Source organism: Ammospiza nelsoni, chromosome 26, assembly GCF_027579445.1.
Source record: "Ammospiza nelsoni isolate bAmmNel1 chromosome 26, bAmmNel1.pri, whole genome shotgun sequence".
Taxonomy (NCBI): domain Eukaryota; kingdom Metazoa; phylum Chordata; class Aves; order Passeriformes; family Passerellidae; genus Ammospiza; species Ammospiza nelsoni.
Genome location: NC_080658.1, coordinates 613,942 through 634,674, shown reverse-complemented (window position 1 = coordinate 634,674; position 20,733 = coordinate 613,942). Strand labels below are relative to the sequence as shown.

The 20,733-nt window shown below is 57.0% G+C and overlaps 3 protein-coding genes across 13 annotated transcripts in view; 2 read left to right on the top strand and 1 right to left on the bottom strand.

The window, feature by feature from the left end:
• Nucleotides 1-4,322, top strand: part of SKAP1 (src kinase associated phosphoprotein 1) — a 61,516-nt gene extending 57,194 nt beyond the window's left edge. The window contains exons 12-13 of the mRNA XM_059488950.1: nt 2,777-2,890; nt 4,169-4,322. Of these exons, the coding sequence (XP_059344933.1) occupies nt 2,777-2,875 (99 nt within the window). The 3' untranslated portion in view covers nt 2,876-2,890; nt 4,169-4,322. The remainder of the gene's footprint in view (nt 1-2,776; nt 2,891-4,168) is intronic.
• An 810-nt stretch (nt 4,323-5,132) lies between these two features.
• SNX11 (sorting nexin 11) lies at nt 5,133-10,502 on the bottom strand. 11 transcript variants are annotated; one of them, XM_059488955.1, is made up of 8 exons: nt 10,451-10,502; nt 9,728-9,789; nt 9,451-9,499; nt 9,038-9,124; nt 8,298-8,398; nt 7,629-7,727; nt 6,451-6,651; nt 5,133-5,903 (listed from the first exon to the last, which is right to left on the bottom strand). In XM_059488955.1, the coding sequence occupies exons 3-8, from the start codon at nt 9,469-9,471 to the stop codon at nt 5,555-5,557; spliced, it is 858 nt and encodes a 285-aa protein (XP_059344938.1). In that variant the 5' UTR covers nt 9,472-9,499; nt 9,728-9,789; nt 10,451-10,502; the 3' UTR covers nt 5,133-5,554. The 11 variants fall into 11 exon arrangements, with proteins under 11 accessions (XP_059344938.1, XP_059344939.1, XP_059344941.1 ...); XM_059488956.1 differs by lacking the exon at nt 9,728-9,789 and having other exon boundaries at nt 10,451-10,496; XM_059488958.1 differs by having other exon boundaries at nt 8,298-8,565; nt 9,038-9,499; nt 10,451-10,483.
• An 812-nt stretch (nt 10,503-11,314) lies between these two features.
• CBX1 (chromobox 1) lies at nt 11,315-18,368 on the top strand. The gene is made up of 5 exons (XM_059488989.1): nt 11,315-11,456; nt 15,406-15,578; nt 16,380-16,557; nt 17,102-17,196; nt 18,030-18,368. Exons 2-5 carry the CDS (start codon nt 15,439-15,441, stop codon nt 18,172-18,174), a joined length of 558 nt encoding a protein of 185 aa, XP_059344972.1. The 5' UTR covers nt 11,315-11,456; nt 15,406-15,438; the 3' UTR covers nt 18,175-18,368.
• The last annotated feature ends 2,365 nt before the right edge of the window (nt 18,369-20,733 follow it).

Sequence of the window (20,733 nt, the reverse complement as noted above, 5' to 3'; positions counted from 1 at the left end):
TGAATCCTGGTGGGATGGGACATGGAGACCTCGTTGGGATGGGACAGATCCTGGTGGGATGGGACACGTGGATACTGGTGGGATTGGACGTGGAAACCCCAATGGGATGGGATGGATCCTGTTGGGATTGGATGCAAAGACCCCAGTGAGATGGGACATGGAGACCCCATTGGGATGGGACACCTGGGGTGGGACTCTCTGCTCAGGCCGAGGCAGAGCTGGGCTCTGGTCAGATGAAACATCTCGGCAGATGAAACCTGTCCGTCACATCGTCCCCCAGTCGCGCTCGCCGCCGCCTCGGGCTCCACCGCGCAATAAAGAGCAGCCCCGCGCTTCCCGGGCCTGGGACGGGGATCCGGGATGGAGCCTGGGCCTGGTGTCACCTCAGTGTCACCTCAATGTCGCCTCAGTGTCACCCTGGGGTCCCTCGGGCAGGGCGGGGTGGCGGCAGGGCTGTGGTTTGGTGTTTTTATGGGGAATCGTTAATTGGATAAATCCTGGGGCTGTGGTTTGGTGTTTTTATGGGGAATGGTTAATTGGATAAATCCTGGATCTTTGGGACGTGCGGGTTCTGATGGGCTGGGATGGGACACGTGGATCCTGGTGGGATTGGATGTGGAGACCCCAATGAGATGGGACAGATCGTGATGGGATTGGACATGGTGACCCTGTTGGGATGGGATGGATCCTGTTGGGATGGGACACACGGATCCTGTTGGGATTGGATGCAGAGGCCCCATTGGGATGGGACATCTGAACCCTGTTGGGATGGGACATGGAGACCCCATTGGGATGGGACACCTGGACCCTTTTGGGATCAGACAGATCCTGGTGGAATTGGATATGGAGACACCGTTGGGATGGGATGGATCCTGTTGGGATGGGACACGTGGACCCTGTTGGGATTGGATGCAGAGATCCCATTGGGATGGGACAGATCCCAGTGGGATGTGATACGTGGATCCTGGTGGGATGGGACACCTGAACCCCATTGGGATTGGACGTGGAGACCCCATTGGGATGGGACATCTGGACCCTTTCGGGATCAGACAGATCCTGGTGGGATTGGACACGGAGACACCGTAGGGATGGGATGGATCCTGGTGGTATGGGACAGGTGGATCCTGTTGGGATGGGACACGGAGACCCCGTTGGGATGGGGCGGATCCTGTTGGGATTGGGCAGATCTTGGTGGGATGGGATTCCCAGTTTGGGGATTCCTGGGATGGGTAGGACAGACTCGGGCTGACGTCAAATCCCATTCCCAGCCATTCCAAATCCCATTCCCAGGAATTCCAGTGACCCCAAATCCATTCCCAGCCTTGAAGGACTCCCAGATTCCCAATTTCCCCGTTCCTGCTGATTCCCGGGAACAGAGAAGATGCTGCTCCACTTCCCAGTTGTTCCCAGTGCTCCCAGTGCCCCCCACACCACTCCCAGGATCCCTTTTCCCACCCATCCCCTCCTTTCCAATCCTTCCCATAAAACCCCCCAAAATTCCCATAAAACCCCCCAAAATTCCCATAAAACCCCCCAAAATTCCCTCCCCGCCCAACGCAGCAGAGCCCTCATTAAGCCCTAATTAACCAAACCCCAACAAAACCCCATCCTCCTCTTCCTCCTCCTCCTCCTCCTCGCGCTCCCCCAATCCCAGGAATTCCAGCGGGCCGGAGCAGGGTTCAGGCGGCTCCGCCGTGCCAGGGCTCGGCGTTAATGATTTAATAAAAATTAGCATAATTAACGAACATCTGCACGAGGCGGCGCGGGGCAATTTGGCAGCGCCAGCCGAGGCGCGAGCGCCGCTGCCGCGAGTTTTTAATGCGCTTTTAATTCTTCCAGCGCCGCGCGGGGGGAACGCTGCAGCTGGGCTGGGGAGGGTCTGGGGGCTGTGCCGACCCCGAAATCCCGGGATTTGGGGAAATTCAGGCTGGATTTGGGGAAATTCGGGCTGGGTTTAGGGCCAGGTTTGGCCCCAGATTCAGCAGAGAAGGAATTGGGTTGTTTTAAAATTGGGGTTTCGGAACGGCGCAGCCTGTGGGGTTTTAGGGATAAATTCAGATTTTAGGGATCAATTTGGGGGTTTTTTTCCATCCCCTCGGATGCTGGAAAATCCTGGGATTTAGGGAAATTTGGGATTTAGGGGAATTTAGGATTTAGGCCCAGGTTTAGCCCCAGATTCAGAGAAGGAATTGGATGGTTTTAAAATTGGGGCTGGGATTGTAGAACGGCCCAGCCTGCGGGGGTTTGGGGATAAATTTGGATTTTAGGGGAATATTTGGGGTTTAGGGATCAATTTGGGGTTTTTTCCATCCCTTCAGATGCTGGAAAATCCCAGGATTTAGGCCCAAGTTTATCCTAAGATTTATCCCGAGATTCAGTAGAGAAGGAATTGGTTTAAAATTGGTTTAAAATTGGTTAAAAATTGGGATTGCTTTGAAATTGGGATTGTGGAGCGGCCAAGATGCAGCACAGCCTGCGAGGTTTTAGGGATAAATTCAGATTTTAGGGATGAATTTGGATTTTAGGATTAAATTTGGGTTTTTTACCCCCTCTGGCACAAACCCCAAACCGTGACCCAGGGGATTTGGGGTAGTTTTGTGGGATTTGAGGTATTTCTGTGGGATTTGGGGGTTTTGGTGGGATTTGGGGTATTTTCTGTGGGATTTTGGGTATTTTTGCAGGATTTTGATCGTTTTTGGTAGGATTTGGGGTATTTTCTGTGGGATTTGGGGTCAGATCCCCCAGGAAGGGCCTGACCCCGGTCCCGGTGCCACAGGAGTACCCCGGGTACGGGTGGTGGGTCGGGGAGCTCGGCCGGGACATCGGGATCGTCCCAAAGGAATTCCTGGCGCCCGCCTTCGACCTGGAGCCGTGACCGGGACAGGGGCAGGTGAGGGGCGTGGGGTCGGCTCTGGGGTGAGGGCTCAGGCGTGAGATTTTGGGGTCTGGAGTCAGGTTTGAGGTTTGGGGTCAGGTTTGGGGTTTGGGGTCAGGTTTGGGGTGGGAAATTTGGAGTTTGGGGTGTGGGGTTTGGGTTTGGGGTGTGGGGTTGGGGGTTCAGGATTGGGGGTTTGGGGTCATGTTTGGGATTTGGGGTCAGATTTGAGGTTTGGGGTTTGAGGTTTGGGGTGTGAGGTTTGGGGTGTGAGGTTTGGGGTGTGAGGTTTGGGTTTGGGATTTGGGGTCATGTTTGGGGGATGGGGTTTGGAGTTTGGGGTGTGGGGTTTGGGTTTGGGCTTTGGGGTCAGGTTTGGAGTTTGGGGCCAGGTTTGGGGTGCGGGGTTTGGAGTTTGGGGTGCGCGGTTTGGAATTTGGGGTCATGTTTTGGGTTTGGGATTTGGGATTTGGGGTGTGGGGTCGGGGGTTCCGGATTTGGGGTTTGGGGTCAAGTTTGGGGTGTGTGGTTTGGGCTTGGGGGCTTGGGGTCAGGTTTTGGGTTTGGGATTTGGGATCAGGTTTGGGGTGCAGGGTCAGGTTTGGGGTGCGGGGTTTCAGTTTGGGGTCATGTTTTGGATTTGGGATTTGGGTTGTAGGGTCATGTTTGGGATTTGGGGTTTGGGGTTTGGGGTCAGGTTTGGGATTTGGGGTTTGAGATTTGGGGGGTGGGGTTTGGGTTTGGAATTTGGGGTCATGTTTGGGGGCTGGGGTTTGGGGTTTGAGATATGGGGTTTGGGGTCAGGTTTGGGGTGTGGAATTTGGAGTTTGGGGTGTGAGGTTGGGATTTGGCGTCAGGTTTGGGGTTTGGGGTTTAAGATATGGGGTTTGGGGTTTGAGGTTTGGGGTTTGAGGTTTGGGGTGTGAGGTTTGGGGTGTGAGGTTTGGGTTTGGTGTCATGTTTGGGGGCCGGGGTTTGGAGTTTGGGGTGTGGGGTTTGGGTTTGGGGTCATGTTTGGGGTTTGAGATTTGGGATGTGAGGTTGGGGGTTTGGAATCTGGGGTCATGTTTGGGCGCTGGGGTTTGGGGTTTGAGATATGGGGTTTGGGGTTGCGGTCAGGTTTGGGGATTTTGGGTCAGGTTTTGGGTTTCTGATCAGGTTTGGGGGTCTGGGATGTGGCATTTGGGATGCCTGATGTGGGTTTGGAGTTTGGGGGTTGGGATTTGGGGCCCCAGATCCCTCCCCAGGTGTCCGTGGTGTCCTTGTGTCCATGCCCCATTTTCCCTGGAGCAGGTGGGACCGGGAACGGCAGCGTGGGGACAACGCCACCCACGGCATTCCCTGGATCACACAAATCCCACAAATCCCATGGGATTCCCACAGCAGAGCCACACACGGAGGACCCAGCGCTGGCACCGAGCGGATTTATCCCAAAAATCCCTCCTGGAGCCATTCCACGGGGAAACTGAGGCACGCATCCTGCTTTTCCCAAAAAACCCAAATCCCCTGGAGATCTCCCGCTCTTGTTGTCCTGCTTTCCCTGGGTCAGTCCCAAATGCCCCGGAGATCCCAAATCCAGGTGTTCCCCTATCCCCAAATCCTGGTGTTTTCCCTCAATAAATCCCTTTTTCCTCTCCAAATTTGGCTGCTCCAGGAATGGCTAGGAATTCTCTGGAATGGTTGGGAATGATCTGGAATGATCAGGAATGGTCGGGAATGGCCCCTTTGCTGTCAGGGTGAACCCAGTGCATCCTCCTCCTGTTTTTTCCTGGTTTTTTCTGTTTTTTCCTGGTTTTCCCGCTCTCTCTCCCCTCCCGCACTGATGGTGGCGGGGCCCTGCCGGCCCCAACCCCTCCGGAATTCCCAAATTTGGCTCCGATCCCTCTGGAATTCGGCTCCGATCCCTCTGGAGCGGATCCTTGGATTGGGATCAGATCCCCGGATTCAGAACGGATCCACAGCACCTGGGTGGATCCCTGGATTCCGGTCCGATCCGATCCTGGCCACATCCGCGCCATGGCAGCGCCACGCTCATGAATATTAATGAATGTTGTGAATATTAATGAGGTGACCAACCAATCACAGCCATTCCCGCTGCCCCCAAGGGATTCCAAACATTCCTGGGCCTTCCCTGGCGCCAAAACCTCCCCAAAATTCGCCCCTGGGGTGAGGAATTTCCAAATTGCCAAATCCCGAAATTCCCGGCACTTCTCCACCCCCGAGCCCGGCAGAACCCAGAAAATCTCCTCCACTTCCGTTTTGAGTTTTATTCATTTATTTTTATTTTTATTTTATTTTTATTTCCTGCCCACACCAAGTGCTGAGGGAGGGGAAGACACCAAAGCCACCCGAGCTGCTCCCGCTTCCCCAAAAATCCCTGGAGCAGCCCCAGAGGGAAGGGGACACAAATTCCAGCCCCAAATTCCGTTCCTCCCTTTTCCCGGCGGGAAGCTGGGCTCAGATTGTCCCAGTTTGGGAATTCCAGAGGCATTTGCACCGAGTCCGGGGATTCCAGAGGGATCTGAGCAGGAGCAGAGTGAGGAAAGCCCTGCTGGGAATATCAGGAATGTGCTGGGGAAGAGCTCGGCCGTGGCTGGGGCCGCATTCCCAGTGCTCCCAGTGGCGCTGATCCCTCTCCCAGCGAGGGCTGCGGGGCCTGGGGGTGTCCTGAGGGGTCACTCAGTGTCCACATGGGAATTTCGGGAATCCCAGGCTCTCCTTAGAGGTCACTCCATGTCCAGCTGGACGCTCTGGGCTGTCCAGAGGGGTCACTCGGTGCTCTGGGCTGTCCAGAGGGGTCACTCCATGTCCAGCTGGACGCTCTGGGCTGTCCAGAGGGGTCACTCGGTGCTCTGGGCTGTCCAGAGGGGTCACTCCATGTCCAGCTGGACGCTCTGGGCTGTCCAGAGGGGTCACTGTGTGTCCGGCCGGACGCTCGGGGCTCTCCGGCCGCGTCTCGTCCATGCCCAGGTCACCCCAGTAGGGGAAGCTCTCCAGGCAGCCCCGGGCGCTGCCCAGGCTGGCACAGCTGGGAAACAGAGCAGGAAAAGGGAATCACCCAGGGAATGACCCAGGGAATTCCTGGGCACAGCCCCGGAGCAGGAAAAGGGAATGACCCAGGGAATATCAGGATTTTTTGGGCACAGCTTCACCCCAGCTGGAAAAGGGGGATATTCCCATCCCAGGGACACTCCAGCTCTCCTGCCTGGGCTCCTGTGCCCTGGGATCCACAGGGAGGAGCCGGGGCTGTCCCGGGCTGCTCTCCCTGTCCCGCGTCCTTTTCCCACCACAGTCCCAGCCCGGAGCAGGTCCGTCCCCATACCTGGCTGTCCCTGCCCTCACCTGCCCGCCCGCGCTGTCCCTGCCCTCACCTGGCTGGTGCCACCCTGTCCCTCTCCATACCTGCCCTGTCCCTCCCCTCACCTGCCCGGTCCCTCCCCTCACCTGCCCGGTCCCTGCCCTCACCTGGCCCGGGCCAGCCCCGTGCTGTCCCTGCCCTCACCTGGCTGGTCCCACCCTGTCCCTGCCCTCACCTGCCCGGTCCCTGCCCTCACCTGCCCGGTCCCTGCCCTCACCTGGCCAGGCCCAGCCCCGCGCCGCCGCTGTCCCCGCGCTGTCCCCAGGCGGGCCCGGCCATGGCGTAGTGCAGGATGGCCTCGGTGACCGAGTGGGGGCCCCGGCCCTGCACGCAGGCCTCGATGGCGGGCACGGGCAGCTGGCTCTGCAGGAACAGGTGCAGGCGGCTGTCGGACAGCAGCACCGCGCTCTGCACCACCCTGGGGACAGCGACAGCACAGGGACAGGTCACCTCTGCTGGCACCAGCTGGCACCCCGCAGGGACAGGGTCACCTCTGCTGGCACCTCCCAGCCTGGGCACGCAGGGACAGGTCACCTCTGCTGGCACCTTGTCACCTCCCAGCCTGGGCACGCAGACAGGAAGGACAGCAGGGACGCCAGGGGGACAGGAGTGGCACAGGAGGGACAGCAGGGACAGCAGGGACGCCAGAGGGACAGAAATGGGACAGGAGAGACAGCAGGACAGCAGGGACACCAGGGGGACAGAAATGGGACAGGAGGGACAGCAGGACAGCAGGGACACCAGGGGGACAGAAATGGGACAGGAGGGACAGCAGGACAGCAGGGGGACAGGAGTGGCACAGGAGGGACAGCAGGGACAGCAGGGACGCCAGAGGGACAGAAATGGGACAGGAGGGACAGCAGGACAGCAGGGACACCAGGGGGACAGAAATGGGACAGGAGGGACAGCAGGACAGCAGGGACACCAGGGGGACAGAAATGGGACAGGAGGGACAGCAGGACAGCAGGGGGACAGGAGTGGCACAGGAGGGACAGCAGGACAGCAGGGACACCAGGGGGACAGAAATGGGACAGGAGGGACAGCAGGACAGCAGGGGGACAGGAGTGGCACAGGAGGGACAGCAGGACAGCAGGGACACCAGGGGGACAGAAATGGGACAGGAGGGACAGCAGGGGGACAGGAGTGGCACAGGAGGGACAGCAGGGACACCAGAGGGACACCAGGGACGGTCAGCAGGGCCACCCAGCCCTCCCTGCTGCCACCTCCTGGCCACCCCGGGGCACTGCACCCTCCCCAAATCCCCAGCCCCAAATCCCATCCCCTAAACCCCAAATATCCCAAATAACCCCAAATCCCAAATATCCCAACCCCCAAACCATCCCAAAATCCAAACCCCAAACCCCAAACAACCCCAAATATCCCAACCATGCCCACCTCTCCAGGAAGTGCTGCAGCCCCTGCCGGCGCCTCTCGATGAACTCATCCGTGCTGCCCACGAAAAACGCCGATTTCCCCGGCAGCTCCGGCACCGGCCTGGAAAAGTCGGGGTGAAACTTTGGGATGGGCCCTGTGGGGACCCCAGAGCCCCCCAGTTCAGGTGGGACCCCAGAGCCCCCCATTTCAGGTGGGACCCCAGAGCCCCCCATTTCAGGTGGGACCCCAGAGCCCCCCATTTCAGGGTGGGACCCCAGAGCCCCCATTTCAGGTGGGACCCCAGAGCCCCCCGGTTCAGGTGGGACCCCAGAGCCCCTCGGTTCAGGTGGGACCCCAGACCCCCATTTCAGGGTGGGACCCCAGAGCCCCTCGGTTCAGGTGGGACCCCAGACCCCCATTTCAGGTGGGACCCCAGAGCCCCTCGGTTCAGGTGGGACCCCAGAGCCCCCCATTTCAGGGTGGGACCCCAGAGCCCCCCATTTCAGGGTGGGACCCCAGAGCCCCTCGGTTCAGGGTGGGACCCCAGAGCCCCTCGGTTCAGGGTGGGACCCCAGAGCCCCCCATTTCAGGGTGGGACCCCAGACCCCCATTTCAGGGTGGGACCCCAGACCCCCATTTCAGGGTGGGACCCCAGACCCCCATTTCAGGGTGGGACCCCAGAGCCCTTACACCAGGCCGGCGTTGCGCTGGAGCTGCCGCCGCAGCCACACGAACTCCCGGTAGCGGCGCCGCACGCACGAGGTCTTGGCGGTGAAGGCCCTGCTGTTGGTCTGGGAGCAATGGGACGGGAGAGATCCCTCAGGGATCATCGGAGGGACCCTCAGGGATCATGGGAGGGATCCTCGGGGATCTTGGGAGGGATCCTCGGGAGGGATTCTTGGGAATTATCCCTGGGAGGGATCCCTGGGGGATCACTGGGAATGGTCCCTGAGGATCCCTGGGAGAGAGAGATCCCATTGAGAGATCCCATTGAGAGATCCCTGGGAATGATCCCCAAGAGGGATCCCCAGGAATGACCCTGGGAGGAATCCCTGGGAGAGATTCCCAGGAGGGATCCCTGGGAATCGAGGGCTGAGGGATCCAGGATGGGGATGATGCCTGGGATTGATCCCTGGGAATTATCCCTGGGACCAAGGGGCTGGATCTCAGCCACCGAGGGTTCCAGGATGGGAATTATCCATGGGAATTATCTGGGGGTCGAGGGGCTGGATCTGGCCTGGACAGAGGAGCCAGGAAGGGAACCATCCGTGGGATCAAGGGCCAGGATCTCAGTCCCCGCGGGATCCCCTCGATGCCGGATCCGGGAGCCAACCCAGGACAGGATCCCGAGCATTCCCACCCCCTCCATTCCCCCTGAGGACATTCCCACCCCAGAGCCCGTCCCAGGGCTCTCCCCGTTCCCAGCTCACGTGCAGGAAGATCTTGTAATCCACGTAGGAGTTCCAGGAGCCCTCGTTCTGCACGCGCGGATCCTGCACCCGCACCGTGGTCAGCTCCTGCGGGAAACCGGGAGCGGGATCAGGGACCCGACGGAGCCCTGCTTCCCTGGGATGGGATTGGGAACAGGGATCCGCCTGTTCCCGCTCTCCTGGGATGGGACTGGGGGCTCTGGGATCAGGGATCCGCCCCATCCCTGCTTTTCCAGCTTCCCGGGAATGGCACAGACAGCTCCAGACGTTCCCGTTCCCATCCCCAGTTTTCCCAGGCATTCCCATTCCCGCCGGCCCCAGGACTCAGCCCCGTGCTCTCCCAGGAATTATCCGACGGAGACGGAATTCCCAAGAATTCCGGGATTTGGGAATAACCCAGGGCTGCTCCTCACTTCCTCTCGGTTCTCCAACATCCTAGAGCCAGAGCCCAGCGGGAAACATCTGGGAAAGGAAAAAAAAAAAAATAAATAAAAGGGGTTTAGAGAAATCCTTTCTGTGGGTTTTTCCACGGATCCTGCATGCCTCAGAATTCCGGGATACTGCAGGTTTTTGGGAAGAATGGAAATCCCTGGAATTTGGGGAAAGCCTCAGTTTAAGGTGCTCTGGGATTCCCAGTTTGGGGTTATTTCCCTCAGATTCGGGATTTTCCAAGGATCTGCTGCCTCTCACCTGCCCGGGATTGGGGTTCAAGGAGAGAATTCCAGGGAAATTCCTCATTTCCAGGGAAATGCCTGCCAGGGAAAGTGCCCATTGTTATCGCGGGCTCCTTATCTCCCATCCTGATCCGCCCCTGAAAACCTTTCCCAACCCTCTGGAGCAGCAGGAATCCTCATTCCCATCCAGAGCCAGAAAAACGGGAATGAACCCCAGTTATTCCCGATTTTCCCCGCAATGGGTGAATTCCTGAGGATCTTCATAAACCCCACTTATTCCCCATTTTCCTTGCACACACTAGAACATTGGACATTAGGTTTTCGGGATTTTTTTTTTTTTTTCAGGATCTTTTGCCTCGCGGGGAAGGAGAGGATTCCTCATCCCGCCCCACTGCCCCTTCTCGGGGATGTCCCAAAACCGGGAAAAGCCGGAAAAACGGGAATGAATCCCGGTTATTCCCTTCCCACGCTTGTAAAACACCGCGGGGGGAATTCCCGAGGCTGTTTCGCCTTTCCAGGGAAGGAGAAGATTCCCCGGGACGGGGACCGGAGCCGGGCCCGGCCCCAGCCGAGCCCCGGGCCGGGAGAGGCCGCGGAACGGGGGCGAGGCCCGGCCCAGCGCCGCCGCCGCCGCCTCCCGGGGGTTTGGGGACACCGGGACCGCCCAGAGGGGACACCGGGAGGCCCCAGGGGACACCGGGACCCCCAAATCCGCGCCCTCCCCTCAGGGCCCCCTCACCTCGCACACCCCGCGGCACCTTTAAGCGGCGGAGGCCAGCGCGCGGTTTTATAGCGCGGGCGGTGCCGGAACTTCCGGTGCGGGGCATGCTGGGAGTTGTAGTCAGGACGGGCCTGTGGTGGCGGGTGCCGCCCCCGCCCTGGCACGAGGAAGGGCTGGAGCAGCTGAGGGATGTGGGAACGTTTATCCTGGAGAAAAGAGGCAACGGGAGGGACCTTCTGGATCTCCACGAGTCCCTGACGGACGCGGCAACCGTGGGGTCAGGCTCTGCTTCCAGAGGATGGGGACAGGAGGAGAGGGAATGGCCTCAGGCTGGGCATCAGCAGGAATTTCTCCGTGGAAATGGGGAAACAACACTGGCACAGCTGCCCAGGGCGGCGCTGGAGTCCCCATCCCCAGAGGAATGGTTGGGCTTGGTGATGTCAGACGGCTTTTCCAGCCCCAGGGATTCCAAGATTCCCTAAATAAGATTATTTATGGAACCCCTAAACAGGACCCGTCCCTGGGCGCTGGCACAGGTTGGGCACAGCCCACTGGAGGTGGCACTCGGGGCTCTGACCTGAGGGACAAAGGCGCTTTTGTGTCACGGCTTGAACTCAAAGACTTTCTCCCCGTTGATGACTTTATTTAATTAACAACGAGCAGAACGGAGAGGCCTGATCATCCCGGACTACACCTCCCATCAAGCCCCGCGAGCCCTGCGGACTACACCTCCCATCGCACCTCGCGCGTACGCAGCGCCGCCGCTCTCCGCTGACTACACCTCCCGTCACACCTCGCGCCCCACAACGGAACGCAGCGCGGCTCGGCGGCGGCGCGGACTACAGCTCCCGGCGTGCCCCGCGCGGGCGCGGCGCAGGCGGGGTGCGCACGGCGGGCAGCGGCGCTGGCCGGGCTCTTTTGTTCAGGGCGGCGGACGGAGCGCGGCCAGGCCCGGGCCCCCCCCGACCCCCGAGCGCGCCCCCCGCGCCCCTTCCCTCGGACACCGGCGGCGGGGCTGTGCAAGGTCAGCGGGGAACCCGCACCGGCCGCGGGGGGGGCGCGGCGGCCACCGGCGGCGTGGGGGGGTCGGGGGTGAGGGGGGGCGGGGCGGCCGTGGGGGAGGGGAGGGGGGGAAAGGGGGGCGGGGGGGGAGAGGAGGGGGGGGGGGGTTGGGGAGGGGAGAGGGGATGGGGTCAGTGAGGGGGTTTGGGGAGGGGGTCAGCGTAGGGATGGATTTGGGGTGATGGAGAGATTTGGGGCTGGGGTCAGCGTAGGGATGGATTTGGGGCGATGGGATCAGTGTAGGGATGGATTTGGGGTGATGGAGAGGAGATTTGGGGCTGGGGTCAGTGTAAGAAGAGATTTGGGGCTGGAGTGACCGTAGGAATGAATTTGGGCCTGGGGTCGGTGTAGGGACAGATTTTGGGGTGATGGGGTCAGTGTAGGGATGGATTTTGGGGTGATGGAGAAGGGATTTGGGGCTGGGGTCAGTGTAAGAAGAGATTTGGGAGTGATGGAGAGGGGATTTGGGGATGGAGTCGGTGTAGGGGTGGATTTGGGGCTGGGGTCAGTGTAGGGAGGAATTTGGGGCTGGAGTTGGTATAGGGACAGATTTTGGGGCTGGGGTCAGTGTAGGGAGGGATTTTGGGGTGCAGGGATGGTCAGGAGAAGGGATGGGAGAAGATTGAGGGGGGATTTGGGGATCAGTGCAGGGACGGATTCTGGGTGATGGGCTTTGATTTGTGAGGGGAAAAACTGAAATTTGTGGAGGAAAAAGGGGAATTGTGTGGGGGGGGAAAAAAAAAAGAGGGATTAGCGAGGGGAAAAGTGGCCCTTGGCGCGGGGGAAAACTGGAATTTGTGAGGGGGAAAAAATTGGGATTTGTGGAGGAAAAGGGGGAATTTGTGAGGGGGGAAAAGTGCCATTTGTGAGGGGAGAAGTGCCATTTGTGAGGGGAAAAACCTGGGATTTTTGGAGGAAAAGGGGGAATTTGTGAGGGGGAAAGGTGCCATTTGTGAGGGGGAAAGGTGCCATTTGTGAGGGGAAAAACCTGGGATTTTTGGAGGAAAGGGGGGATTTGTGAGGGGAAAGTTGAATTTTCGAGGGGGAAACCTGGGATTTGTGAGGGGGGGAAAGCGTGGTTTTGGGGCACGGGGCTTTATAAACCCCGTGTTATGAGGGGCAGAGTGCGGATGGGGAGCGGGACCGGGGAGGGACGAGCGAGAGCTTTTGGCGGGAAACGGGAAAAATCCCGGGAATGCGGGAATCCGGGAATCCGGGGCCGTTTTGGGGTGAATCTGCGGGATTTTGGGAGCTGGGAAAGGTTTTTGGGGTATCTGTGTGTCCGGAGAAGGAGCTGGGAAAGGTTTTCCCGGGAAAAAGCGGGGTTTGGAATCGGGGTTATCCCGGGAATGTTCCCTGGGGGAGTTTTGGGTGGGAGAAAAGGGGATTTGGGGCTGAAGAAAAGGGGATTTTGGGGGTGAGGAAAAGGGGATTTTGGGGCTGAAGAAAAGGGGATTTTGGGGCTGAAGAAAAGGGGATTTTGGGGGTGAGGAAAAGGGGATTTTGGGGGCGAGGCAAAGGGGATTTTGGGGGCGAGGAAAAGGGGATTTTGGGGGTGAGGAAAAGGGGATTTTGGGGGCGAGGCAAAGGGGATTTTGGAGTGAGGAAAAGGGAATTTGGGGGTGAGGAAAAGGGAATTTTGGGGGCGAGGAAAAGGGAATTTGGGGTGGGAGGAAAAGGGAATTTTGGGGGTGAGGAAAAGGGAATTTTGTGGGCGAGGAAAAGGGAATTTTGGGGGCGAGGAAAAGGGAATTTGGGGGGCGAGGAAAAGGGAATTTTGGGGGCGAGGAAAAGGGAATTTTTGAGTGAGGAAAAGGGAATTTGGGGGGCGAGGAAAAGGGAATTTTGAGGGCGAGGAAAAGGGGATTTTGGGGGTGAGGAAAAGGGGATTTTGGGGGCGAGGAAAAGGGGATTTTGGGGGCGAGGAAAAGGGGATTTTGGGGGCGAGGAAAAGGGGATTTTGGGGGTGAGGAAAAGGGAATTTTGGGGGCGAGGAAAAGGGAATTTGGGGGGCGAGGAAAAGGGGATTTTGGGGGCGAGGAAAAGGGAATTTTGTGGGCGAGGAAAAGGGAATTTTGGGGGCGAGGAAAAGGGAATTTTTGAGTGAGGAAAAGGGAATTTGGGGGGCAAGGAAAAGGGAATTTTGAGGGCGAGGAAAAGGGAATTTGGGGTCGAGGAAAAGGGAATTTTGGGGGTGAGGAAAAGGGAATTTGGGGTGGGAGTAAAGGGGATTTTGGGGGTGAGGGAAAGGGGATTTGGGGGCTGAAAAAAAAGGAGTTCTCCCTGGAATGTGAATGGGGCAATGCCAGGGATGGGTTTGGGAGCAGCTCCGCGTGTTCCCGTAGAACTGAGGGATTCCAGGATAAAAATTGGGATTGTGGCGGGATAATTCTGGGATTTGCTGTGAAAGAGGCTGGAAATGTGGGAAGGGAATAGGGAGGGATAATCCCCAAATTCCTCAGGAAATTGAGAGGGGAGGGTCAGGCTCCTGGAATCCATGGAATTCAGCTGGGAAGTGCTGGTCCTGCCGCTGGGAATGGGCTTGGAATGCAGCCCTTGGGAATCTGGGAAAAAGAGATCCCAAAAATGCCCCAAAATGTCCAGAATCCGGGCTTTTCCCACCTCTGGATCCAGAGTTTTTCCAGCTCGGAATCCAGGGATGTCCTGGCTCCGAATCCAGAATATTCCCAGCTCCGAATCCAGAATATTCCAAGCCAGCGCTGGGTGGAATTTCAGGAATTTTTGATTCTCCAAACAGCTCTGGGATGAAGGGCTGGATGAGCATCCCAGAGCATCCGTGATCCAGCAAGGGAGTGACCACGGAGAGGTTGGGATCTGGGATTAATTCGGATTAACAACTGATGGAATTGGAGTTGGTGTAAACCCCTGGAGTTCACAGAAATCCCACTTTTCCCAAGGGCTGAAGGGGGCAGCCCCGGGAGTTCAGGAATGAGCTGGGAAAATTTGGGAAAGGCTGGAAAAAAGCCCAGAGCAGTTTTTAGGAAAAAAAAAAAGTTCATGGAATTGCTGAAATTGAAGAGTGGGGAAGGCAGAAACCCAAGTCTTTGTGTCAAGATCCTGGCGTAAATCCTCTGGGAATTCCCGCGTGGATTCCTGCCCTGATCCCGGCTTTTTTTTCCCCGTTTCTGGTGGGAATATCCCAGTGTTGCCAAGGAGCTCCAGTGGGGCGGGGAGAAAAAATCCTGGAAAATCCCAGTGTGCCAGGGTGGGAGTGTCCCAGTGTTCTGAAGGAAAATCCCAGTGTTCCCAAGGGTTTCCCATCCCAGGGAAAATCCCAGTGTTCCCAAATAAAATTCCAGTGTTCCCAAGCAAAATCCCAGTGTTCCCAGGGAAAATTCCAGTGTTCCCAAGGAGCTCCAGCAGGGCAGGGAGAGGAAATCCCAGTGTGCCAGGGTGGGAATATCCCAGTGTTCTGAAGGAAAATCCCAGTGTTCCCAAGGGTTTCCCATCCCAGGGAAAATCCCAGTGTTCCCAGGGAAAATCCCAGTGTTCCCAGGGAAAATCCCAGTGTTCCCAAGGAGCTCCAGCAGGGCAAGAAGAGAGGAACCTGGGTGGAAAAATCCCAAGAAAAATCCCAGTGTTCCCAGGGAAAATCCCAGTGTTCCCAAGGATTTCTTATCCCAGGGAATATCCCAGTGTTCCCAAGGAAAATCCCAGTGTTCCCAAGGAGCTCCAGCAGGGCAGGGAGAGGAAATCCCAGTGTGCCAGGGTGGGAAATATCCCATTCCAGCCTGGGAACAGCTCCTGGAGGATTCCCCCTCAGTCCCAGTGTGGAATCCAGGAATTCCCTGCTGAGCAGGGACCCCAGTGCCCCCTGGCTCATCCCAAACTCCATGCCCACGTTCCCGGCACCCCAGTGGCCTCAAATCCCGGACTTTTCCTCCCTGCAGCAGCCCGGGAAAGCGGAGAAGCTGGCCAGCACAATGGGAAAGAAGCAGAACAAGAAGAAGGTGGAGGAGGTGCTGGAGGAGGAGGAGGAGGAGTACGTGGTGGAGAAGGTGCTGGACCGGCGCGTGGTCAAGGGCAAGGTGGAATACCTGCTCAAGTGGAAGGGCTTCTCCGAGTGAGTCATTCCCGAGGGATCCAACGCTGGAATGGGGCTGGGGGCTTCTCCTGCCCTGGGGGTGGTGGGAAAAGGGGAAAATCCCTGGTGGTCCCAAAAAAAAACGCCGGCGTTCCCACAAAAATCACGTTGTTCCCAAGGATTTCCCATCCCAGGGAGAGCAGGGAGGAAAAAAAAAAAAAACGTGGAAAATCTCGGCGTTCCCAAGGAAAATCCCGGTGTTCACAAAGAACTCAGCCAGGGCAGGGAGAGAAAATCCTGGATGGGAAAATCCCGGTGTTCCGAAGTATTTCCCATCCTAGGCAGAGAAAATCTTGGAAAATCCCGGTGTTCCCAAAGGTTTCCCATGCCAAACAGGGAGGAAGAGAAAATCCTCTTAAATCTCTGTACTAGGGTGGGAAATCCCATTCCCACCTGGAAACAGATCCTGGAGAGATTTCCCCCGTCAGTCTCAGTGTGGGACCCAAGGAATTCAAGGAATTCTGTCCTGATAAGGGAATTTCCTCCCTTTCCTCCAAGCTCTGAATCCAGAGTTTTCCCAGCCAGTGCTGGATGGATTTTTGGGAATTTTTGATTCCCTGAGCAGCTGTGGGAGCTGAGAAAAAGCGTGGGATGAAGAGGTGGATCAATATCCCAGAGCGTCCGTGATCCAGCGCGGGGAATGTCCGTGGAGAGGTCGGGATTTGGGATTCCCACTCGGATCAGCCCAAACATCCCAAATCCTGCATCCCAAAGGTGCCACAGCCGGGGTTTTCTGGGCTGGGAAAAGCGGGAAAATGAGGGATTTGTGTTTGCTGGCAGCGAGGACAACACGTGGGAGCCCGAGGAGAACCTGGACTGCCCGGATCTGATCGCCGAGTTCCTGCAGTCGCAGAAAACCGCGCACGAGAGCGAGAAATCCGAGGGCAGCAAGCGCAAGGCAGAGTCAGACACGGAGGACAAGGGCGAGGAGAGCAAACCAAAGAAGAAGAAGGAGGAGGTGAGGCTGGAGTGGGGTCCTGGCAAAGGGGGTCCAAGGAAAATCCATGGAAAAGCCATTCCAAGGGGAGTTTTCAAGGAATGGTTGGGAAGGTGGAAGGGGGGGATGGCTGAGCTTGGCTTGGCCAGTTCCCCAGTTTGGATTCCCAGTCTGTTCCCAGTTTGGGTTCCCAGTCTGTTCCCAGTCTGGTTTCCCAGTCTGTTCTCAGTTTGGGTTCCCAGTCAGTTCCCAGTTTAGGTTCCCAGTTTGGGTTCCCAGTCTGGTTTCCCAGTCTGTTCCCAGTTTGGTTTCCCAGTCTGTTCCCAGTCTGGTCCCAGTTTAACCAGTTCCCAGTGTCCTGTCCCCCCATCCCTCATCCCAGTCCCTCTCCAGCTCTCCCTGTGTCCTTCCCTTCTCCAGCTGAGCATTCCCAGCCCTCCCGGAGCCCTGGGGCCATCCCCACATCCCCGGAATCCCGGCCTGATCCTCCCTGCCCATCCCAGAGCCGGCAGTGTCACTCTGGGAATTCACAAATGGAATTTTTTCCCTTTTTCCCCTTTCCCAGTCGGAGAAACCGCGCGGCTTCGCCCGGGGCTTCGAGCCGGAGCGGATCATCGGGGCCACGGACTCCAGCGGGGAGCTGATGTTCCTGATGAAGTGGTGAGGGCTCCAGGGGACCCTCCATCCACGGGATCGGGGGTTGTGTGGGGTCAGGGACTGTCCCTCTGTGCTTCTGGAGAGGCTGGAGCGTGGCCAGGGAAGGGCTTGGAGCTGCAGGAGTGGGAATGTTGGTCCTGGAGAAAGCAGGGATCAGGAGGGACCTTCTGGATCTGCACAGGAGGGGCCATGAGGCTCTGATCCCAGGGAAGGGGTTGGGGTTGGGGTTAAGGTCAGGGTTTGGGTTTGGGGTCAGGGGTCCATGGGTCATCCTGAGCCCCTCAGGAATTCCATTCCCCTTCTGGGCTCTGATTTTTCCCATTCCTTCCTTTCTCCCCTCCCTGACTTCTCTCTCCTTTTGCATCCCAAGAAGCATTTGGACAAGGCTGACCTGGTGCCTGCCAAGGGTCAGGGTTAGGGGTCAGGCTCAGAGTTAGGGGTCTGTGGGATATCAGGAGAGTCCCATTCTCCAGTTCCCCCCCTGAATCCCTGTTCTTTCCCCCTATAGGAAGAACTCTGACGAGGCCGACCTGGTGCCTGCCAAGGGTCAGAGTTTAGGGTCAGGGTTTAGGTTCAGGGTTAGGGTTTAGGATCAGTGTTTGGGGTTAGGGTTAGGGGTCTGTGGGATATCAGGAGAGTCCCATTCTCCTGTTCCCTCCCTGACTCTCCTTTCCCCCTATAGGAAGAACTCCGGCCGACCTGGTGCCCACCAAGGGTCCGGGTTTAGGATCAGGGTTTAGGGTCAGGGTTTGGGGTCAGGATCAAGGTTTAGGATCAGGGTTAGGGGTCTGTGGGATATCAGGACAGTTCCATTCTCCTCTCCTCTCCCCTCACAGGAAGAACTCTGACGAGGCCGACCTGGTGCCCGCCAAGGAGGCCAACATCAAGTGCCCGCAGGTGGTGATCTCGTTCTACGAGGAGAGGTTGACATGGCACTCGTACCCCTCAGAGGACGATGACAAGAAGGAGGACAAGAACTAAGCCCCGCTGGCCCCGCTCCGGGCAGCTCTGGGGGATTTTTTTGGGAAGAAGATCGGAACTTGAGCGGGCTGTGAGCACAGGAGGGGTTTGGAGGTGCCCTGAAGAGCCCCCCGGGCCGGGCCCTGTGCCCTGCAGCCGCTCCTCTGCTCCTGCCGTGCCCACATTCCCACAGGATCCCCTGGGATTGCGGATCCCGCTGGGATGGGGGGGGGCAGAGCCAGGGGAGATGGATGCCGGGGTGGGTGGGAGTGTGGGGTGGGGAGGGGTCTCAGAGCAGGGGGAGCGGAGGCAAAGCCCCTTCCATGAAGGACTGGCCGGGCTGGGGCTGGGGCTGGCGTTGGGATTGGGGATGCAGATGGATCCTGCTCCCCCCCAGAGCCCATCCCGCAGCCCAGCCCTGGTCCCAATAGTGTTAACTCTGCATTTCTAAGGCGTAGCATGTGTGTAGGTCTTTTGATTCGGATTCTTATTTTCCTTTTTTTTTTTTTCCCCTTTGTTACCTTTTTTTTTTTTTTTTTTTCCTTGGCTATTTCCTGGTGTTATCCTTTGGGAAGGAAGGGAGGGATTTTGGGGGGAATTCAATCATTTTTAATCAAGGAAGGAAATGAGGCCTGGTGATGACATTCCCAGATTCTTTCCATATTTTGGGGTTGTTTTTTTTTTTTTTTTTTCTTTTTTTAAAAAAACCTGAATTCAGTTTTTTTTTTTTTCTAAAAATAAAACCTGAATTCAGCAAAGAAAATCAGTGGATTAAAAAAAAAAAAAAACAAAAACTAAGGGAGAAAGGGAGAAGATCCCAGAATTGCTGCCAGACCTGGGGACAGAGACACTGAAACTGTGAAAGTCCAAAATCTCCGGAGCTGATCCTCGAGCGATTTTTAGGGGGAACTTTTGGGGAAAAACGGGGAGGGAATTTTTGGGGTGGGAGGGGATGAAGGGGAGACTTTGTGAAAATGCAACTTTGTGATTCTGTATCGTCCTGCAGCAGAACTGCCACTCCTGACACGTGCATTGTATGGGGGGGATGGACTTTAACCCTTTATTGCCTTTTTAACCCTTTTTTTTTTCCCGTTCTAAGGTGCTATTTCTCCAAATTAGGGGGGAAAACCCCCCCCAAAAAAAAGAGATTTCCTGAATTTCTGACCACTCCTTCTTTTTCCCACTCTGGATTTTCCTGCCCAGCCAGCAGGGAGGGAATGTGGGAGGGAGAGGAGCCAACAGCAGCACAAGCAGAAATCCAGTCAATCCCAATTTCCCCCCAAAACGGGGCTGGGGGCTGCTTTCCCAGAACCTCAAGGGGGTTTTGATTTTTGAAATCAGATTTATTTCCCAAATCCTGAACTATTTAAGTGACTCCAGGGGTGGGATCTCGACGTGCATTGTACAAACCTTTTTTATGAGCATGTGTTTGGGTTCCTGTGCAAAAATCCGTGTGCAAATGTAAAAGTTCGTGTTTGGATTTTAACTTCATACCGAGCTCTGTCCAGTTTTTATTTTGTTGGGGGTTTTTTTGTTTTGTTTTGTTTCGACATATTTTTTTTTTTGTCTCAATAAAATTTTAGATTTATAATCCTGATTTTCATTTTTTTTTTTTTAATATTGTTTTTTTTAATAGTTTTTTTTAATGGTTTCTTTACCTTGCTGCCTTTCCTCCAGCGATGAGTGCCCATCAGGTAGAGCAGGCCACGGAGGGAAGGTGAGCCCTGAGCCAGGTTAGAGCTTTGCAGAAGGTTCTGGAGCAGGTTCTGGAGCAGGTTCTGGGCTTGTTCTGGCCTCCAGCTGCAGAGGAGAGCCCTGGGCCTGCCGGGGAGCGCGGAGTGGGTAAGTGACCCCCAGTTCCTTCCCTTGTCTGCAGCGCGGGGCTGGGAGGGACCCACGGATGGAGGGGAGCTGAGGGCTGGAGGAGGAGGAGGAGGAAGAGGAAGATGGTGGTGGTTCCTGGAGGAGAAGGGATTGGGAGTTATTGGTGGAGGAAGAGGAGGGTTCTTGGATGAGGATGGTGGTTCCTGGAGGAGGAAGAGGAAGGTTCCTGGAGGAGGAGGATGGTGGTTCCTGGAGGAGGAAGAGGAAGGTTCCTGGAGGAGGAGGATGGTGGTTCCTGGAGGAGGAGGATGGTGGTTCCTGGAGGAGGAGGATGGTGGTTCCTGGAGGAAGAAGAGGAAGGTTCCTGGAGGAGGAGGATGGTGGTTCCTGGAGGAGGAAGAGGAAGGTTCCTGGAGGAGGAGGATGGTGGTTCCTGGAGGAGGATGGTGGCTCCTGGAGGAGGAAGAGGAAGGTTCCTGGAGGAGGAAGAGGAAGGTTCCTGGAGGAGGAAGGTTCTTGGAGGGTGAGGAGGGGAATGGTTCTTGGATGAAGATGATGGCTCCTGCAGGAGGGGTCTTGGAGGATGATGATGATGGTTCTTGGGAAGGATGAAGGTTCCTGGAGGAGGAAGATGATGGTGGTTCCTGGAGGAGGAGGATTGGGGGTTATTGGAGGAGGAAGAGGAGGATTCTTGGACAAGGAGGAGGAAGGTTCCTAGAGGAGGAAGATGGTGGTCCTCGGAGGATGATGGTGGTT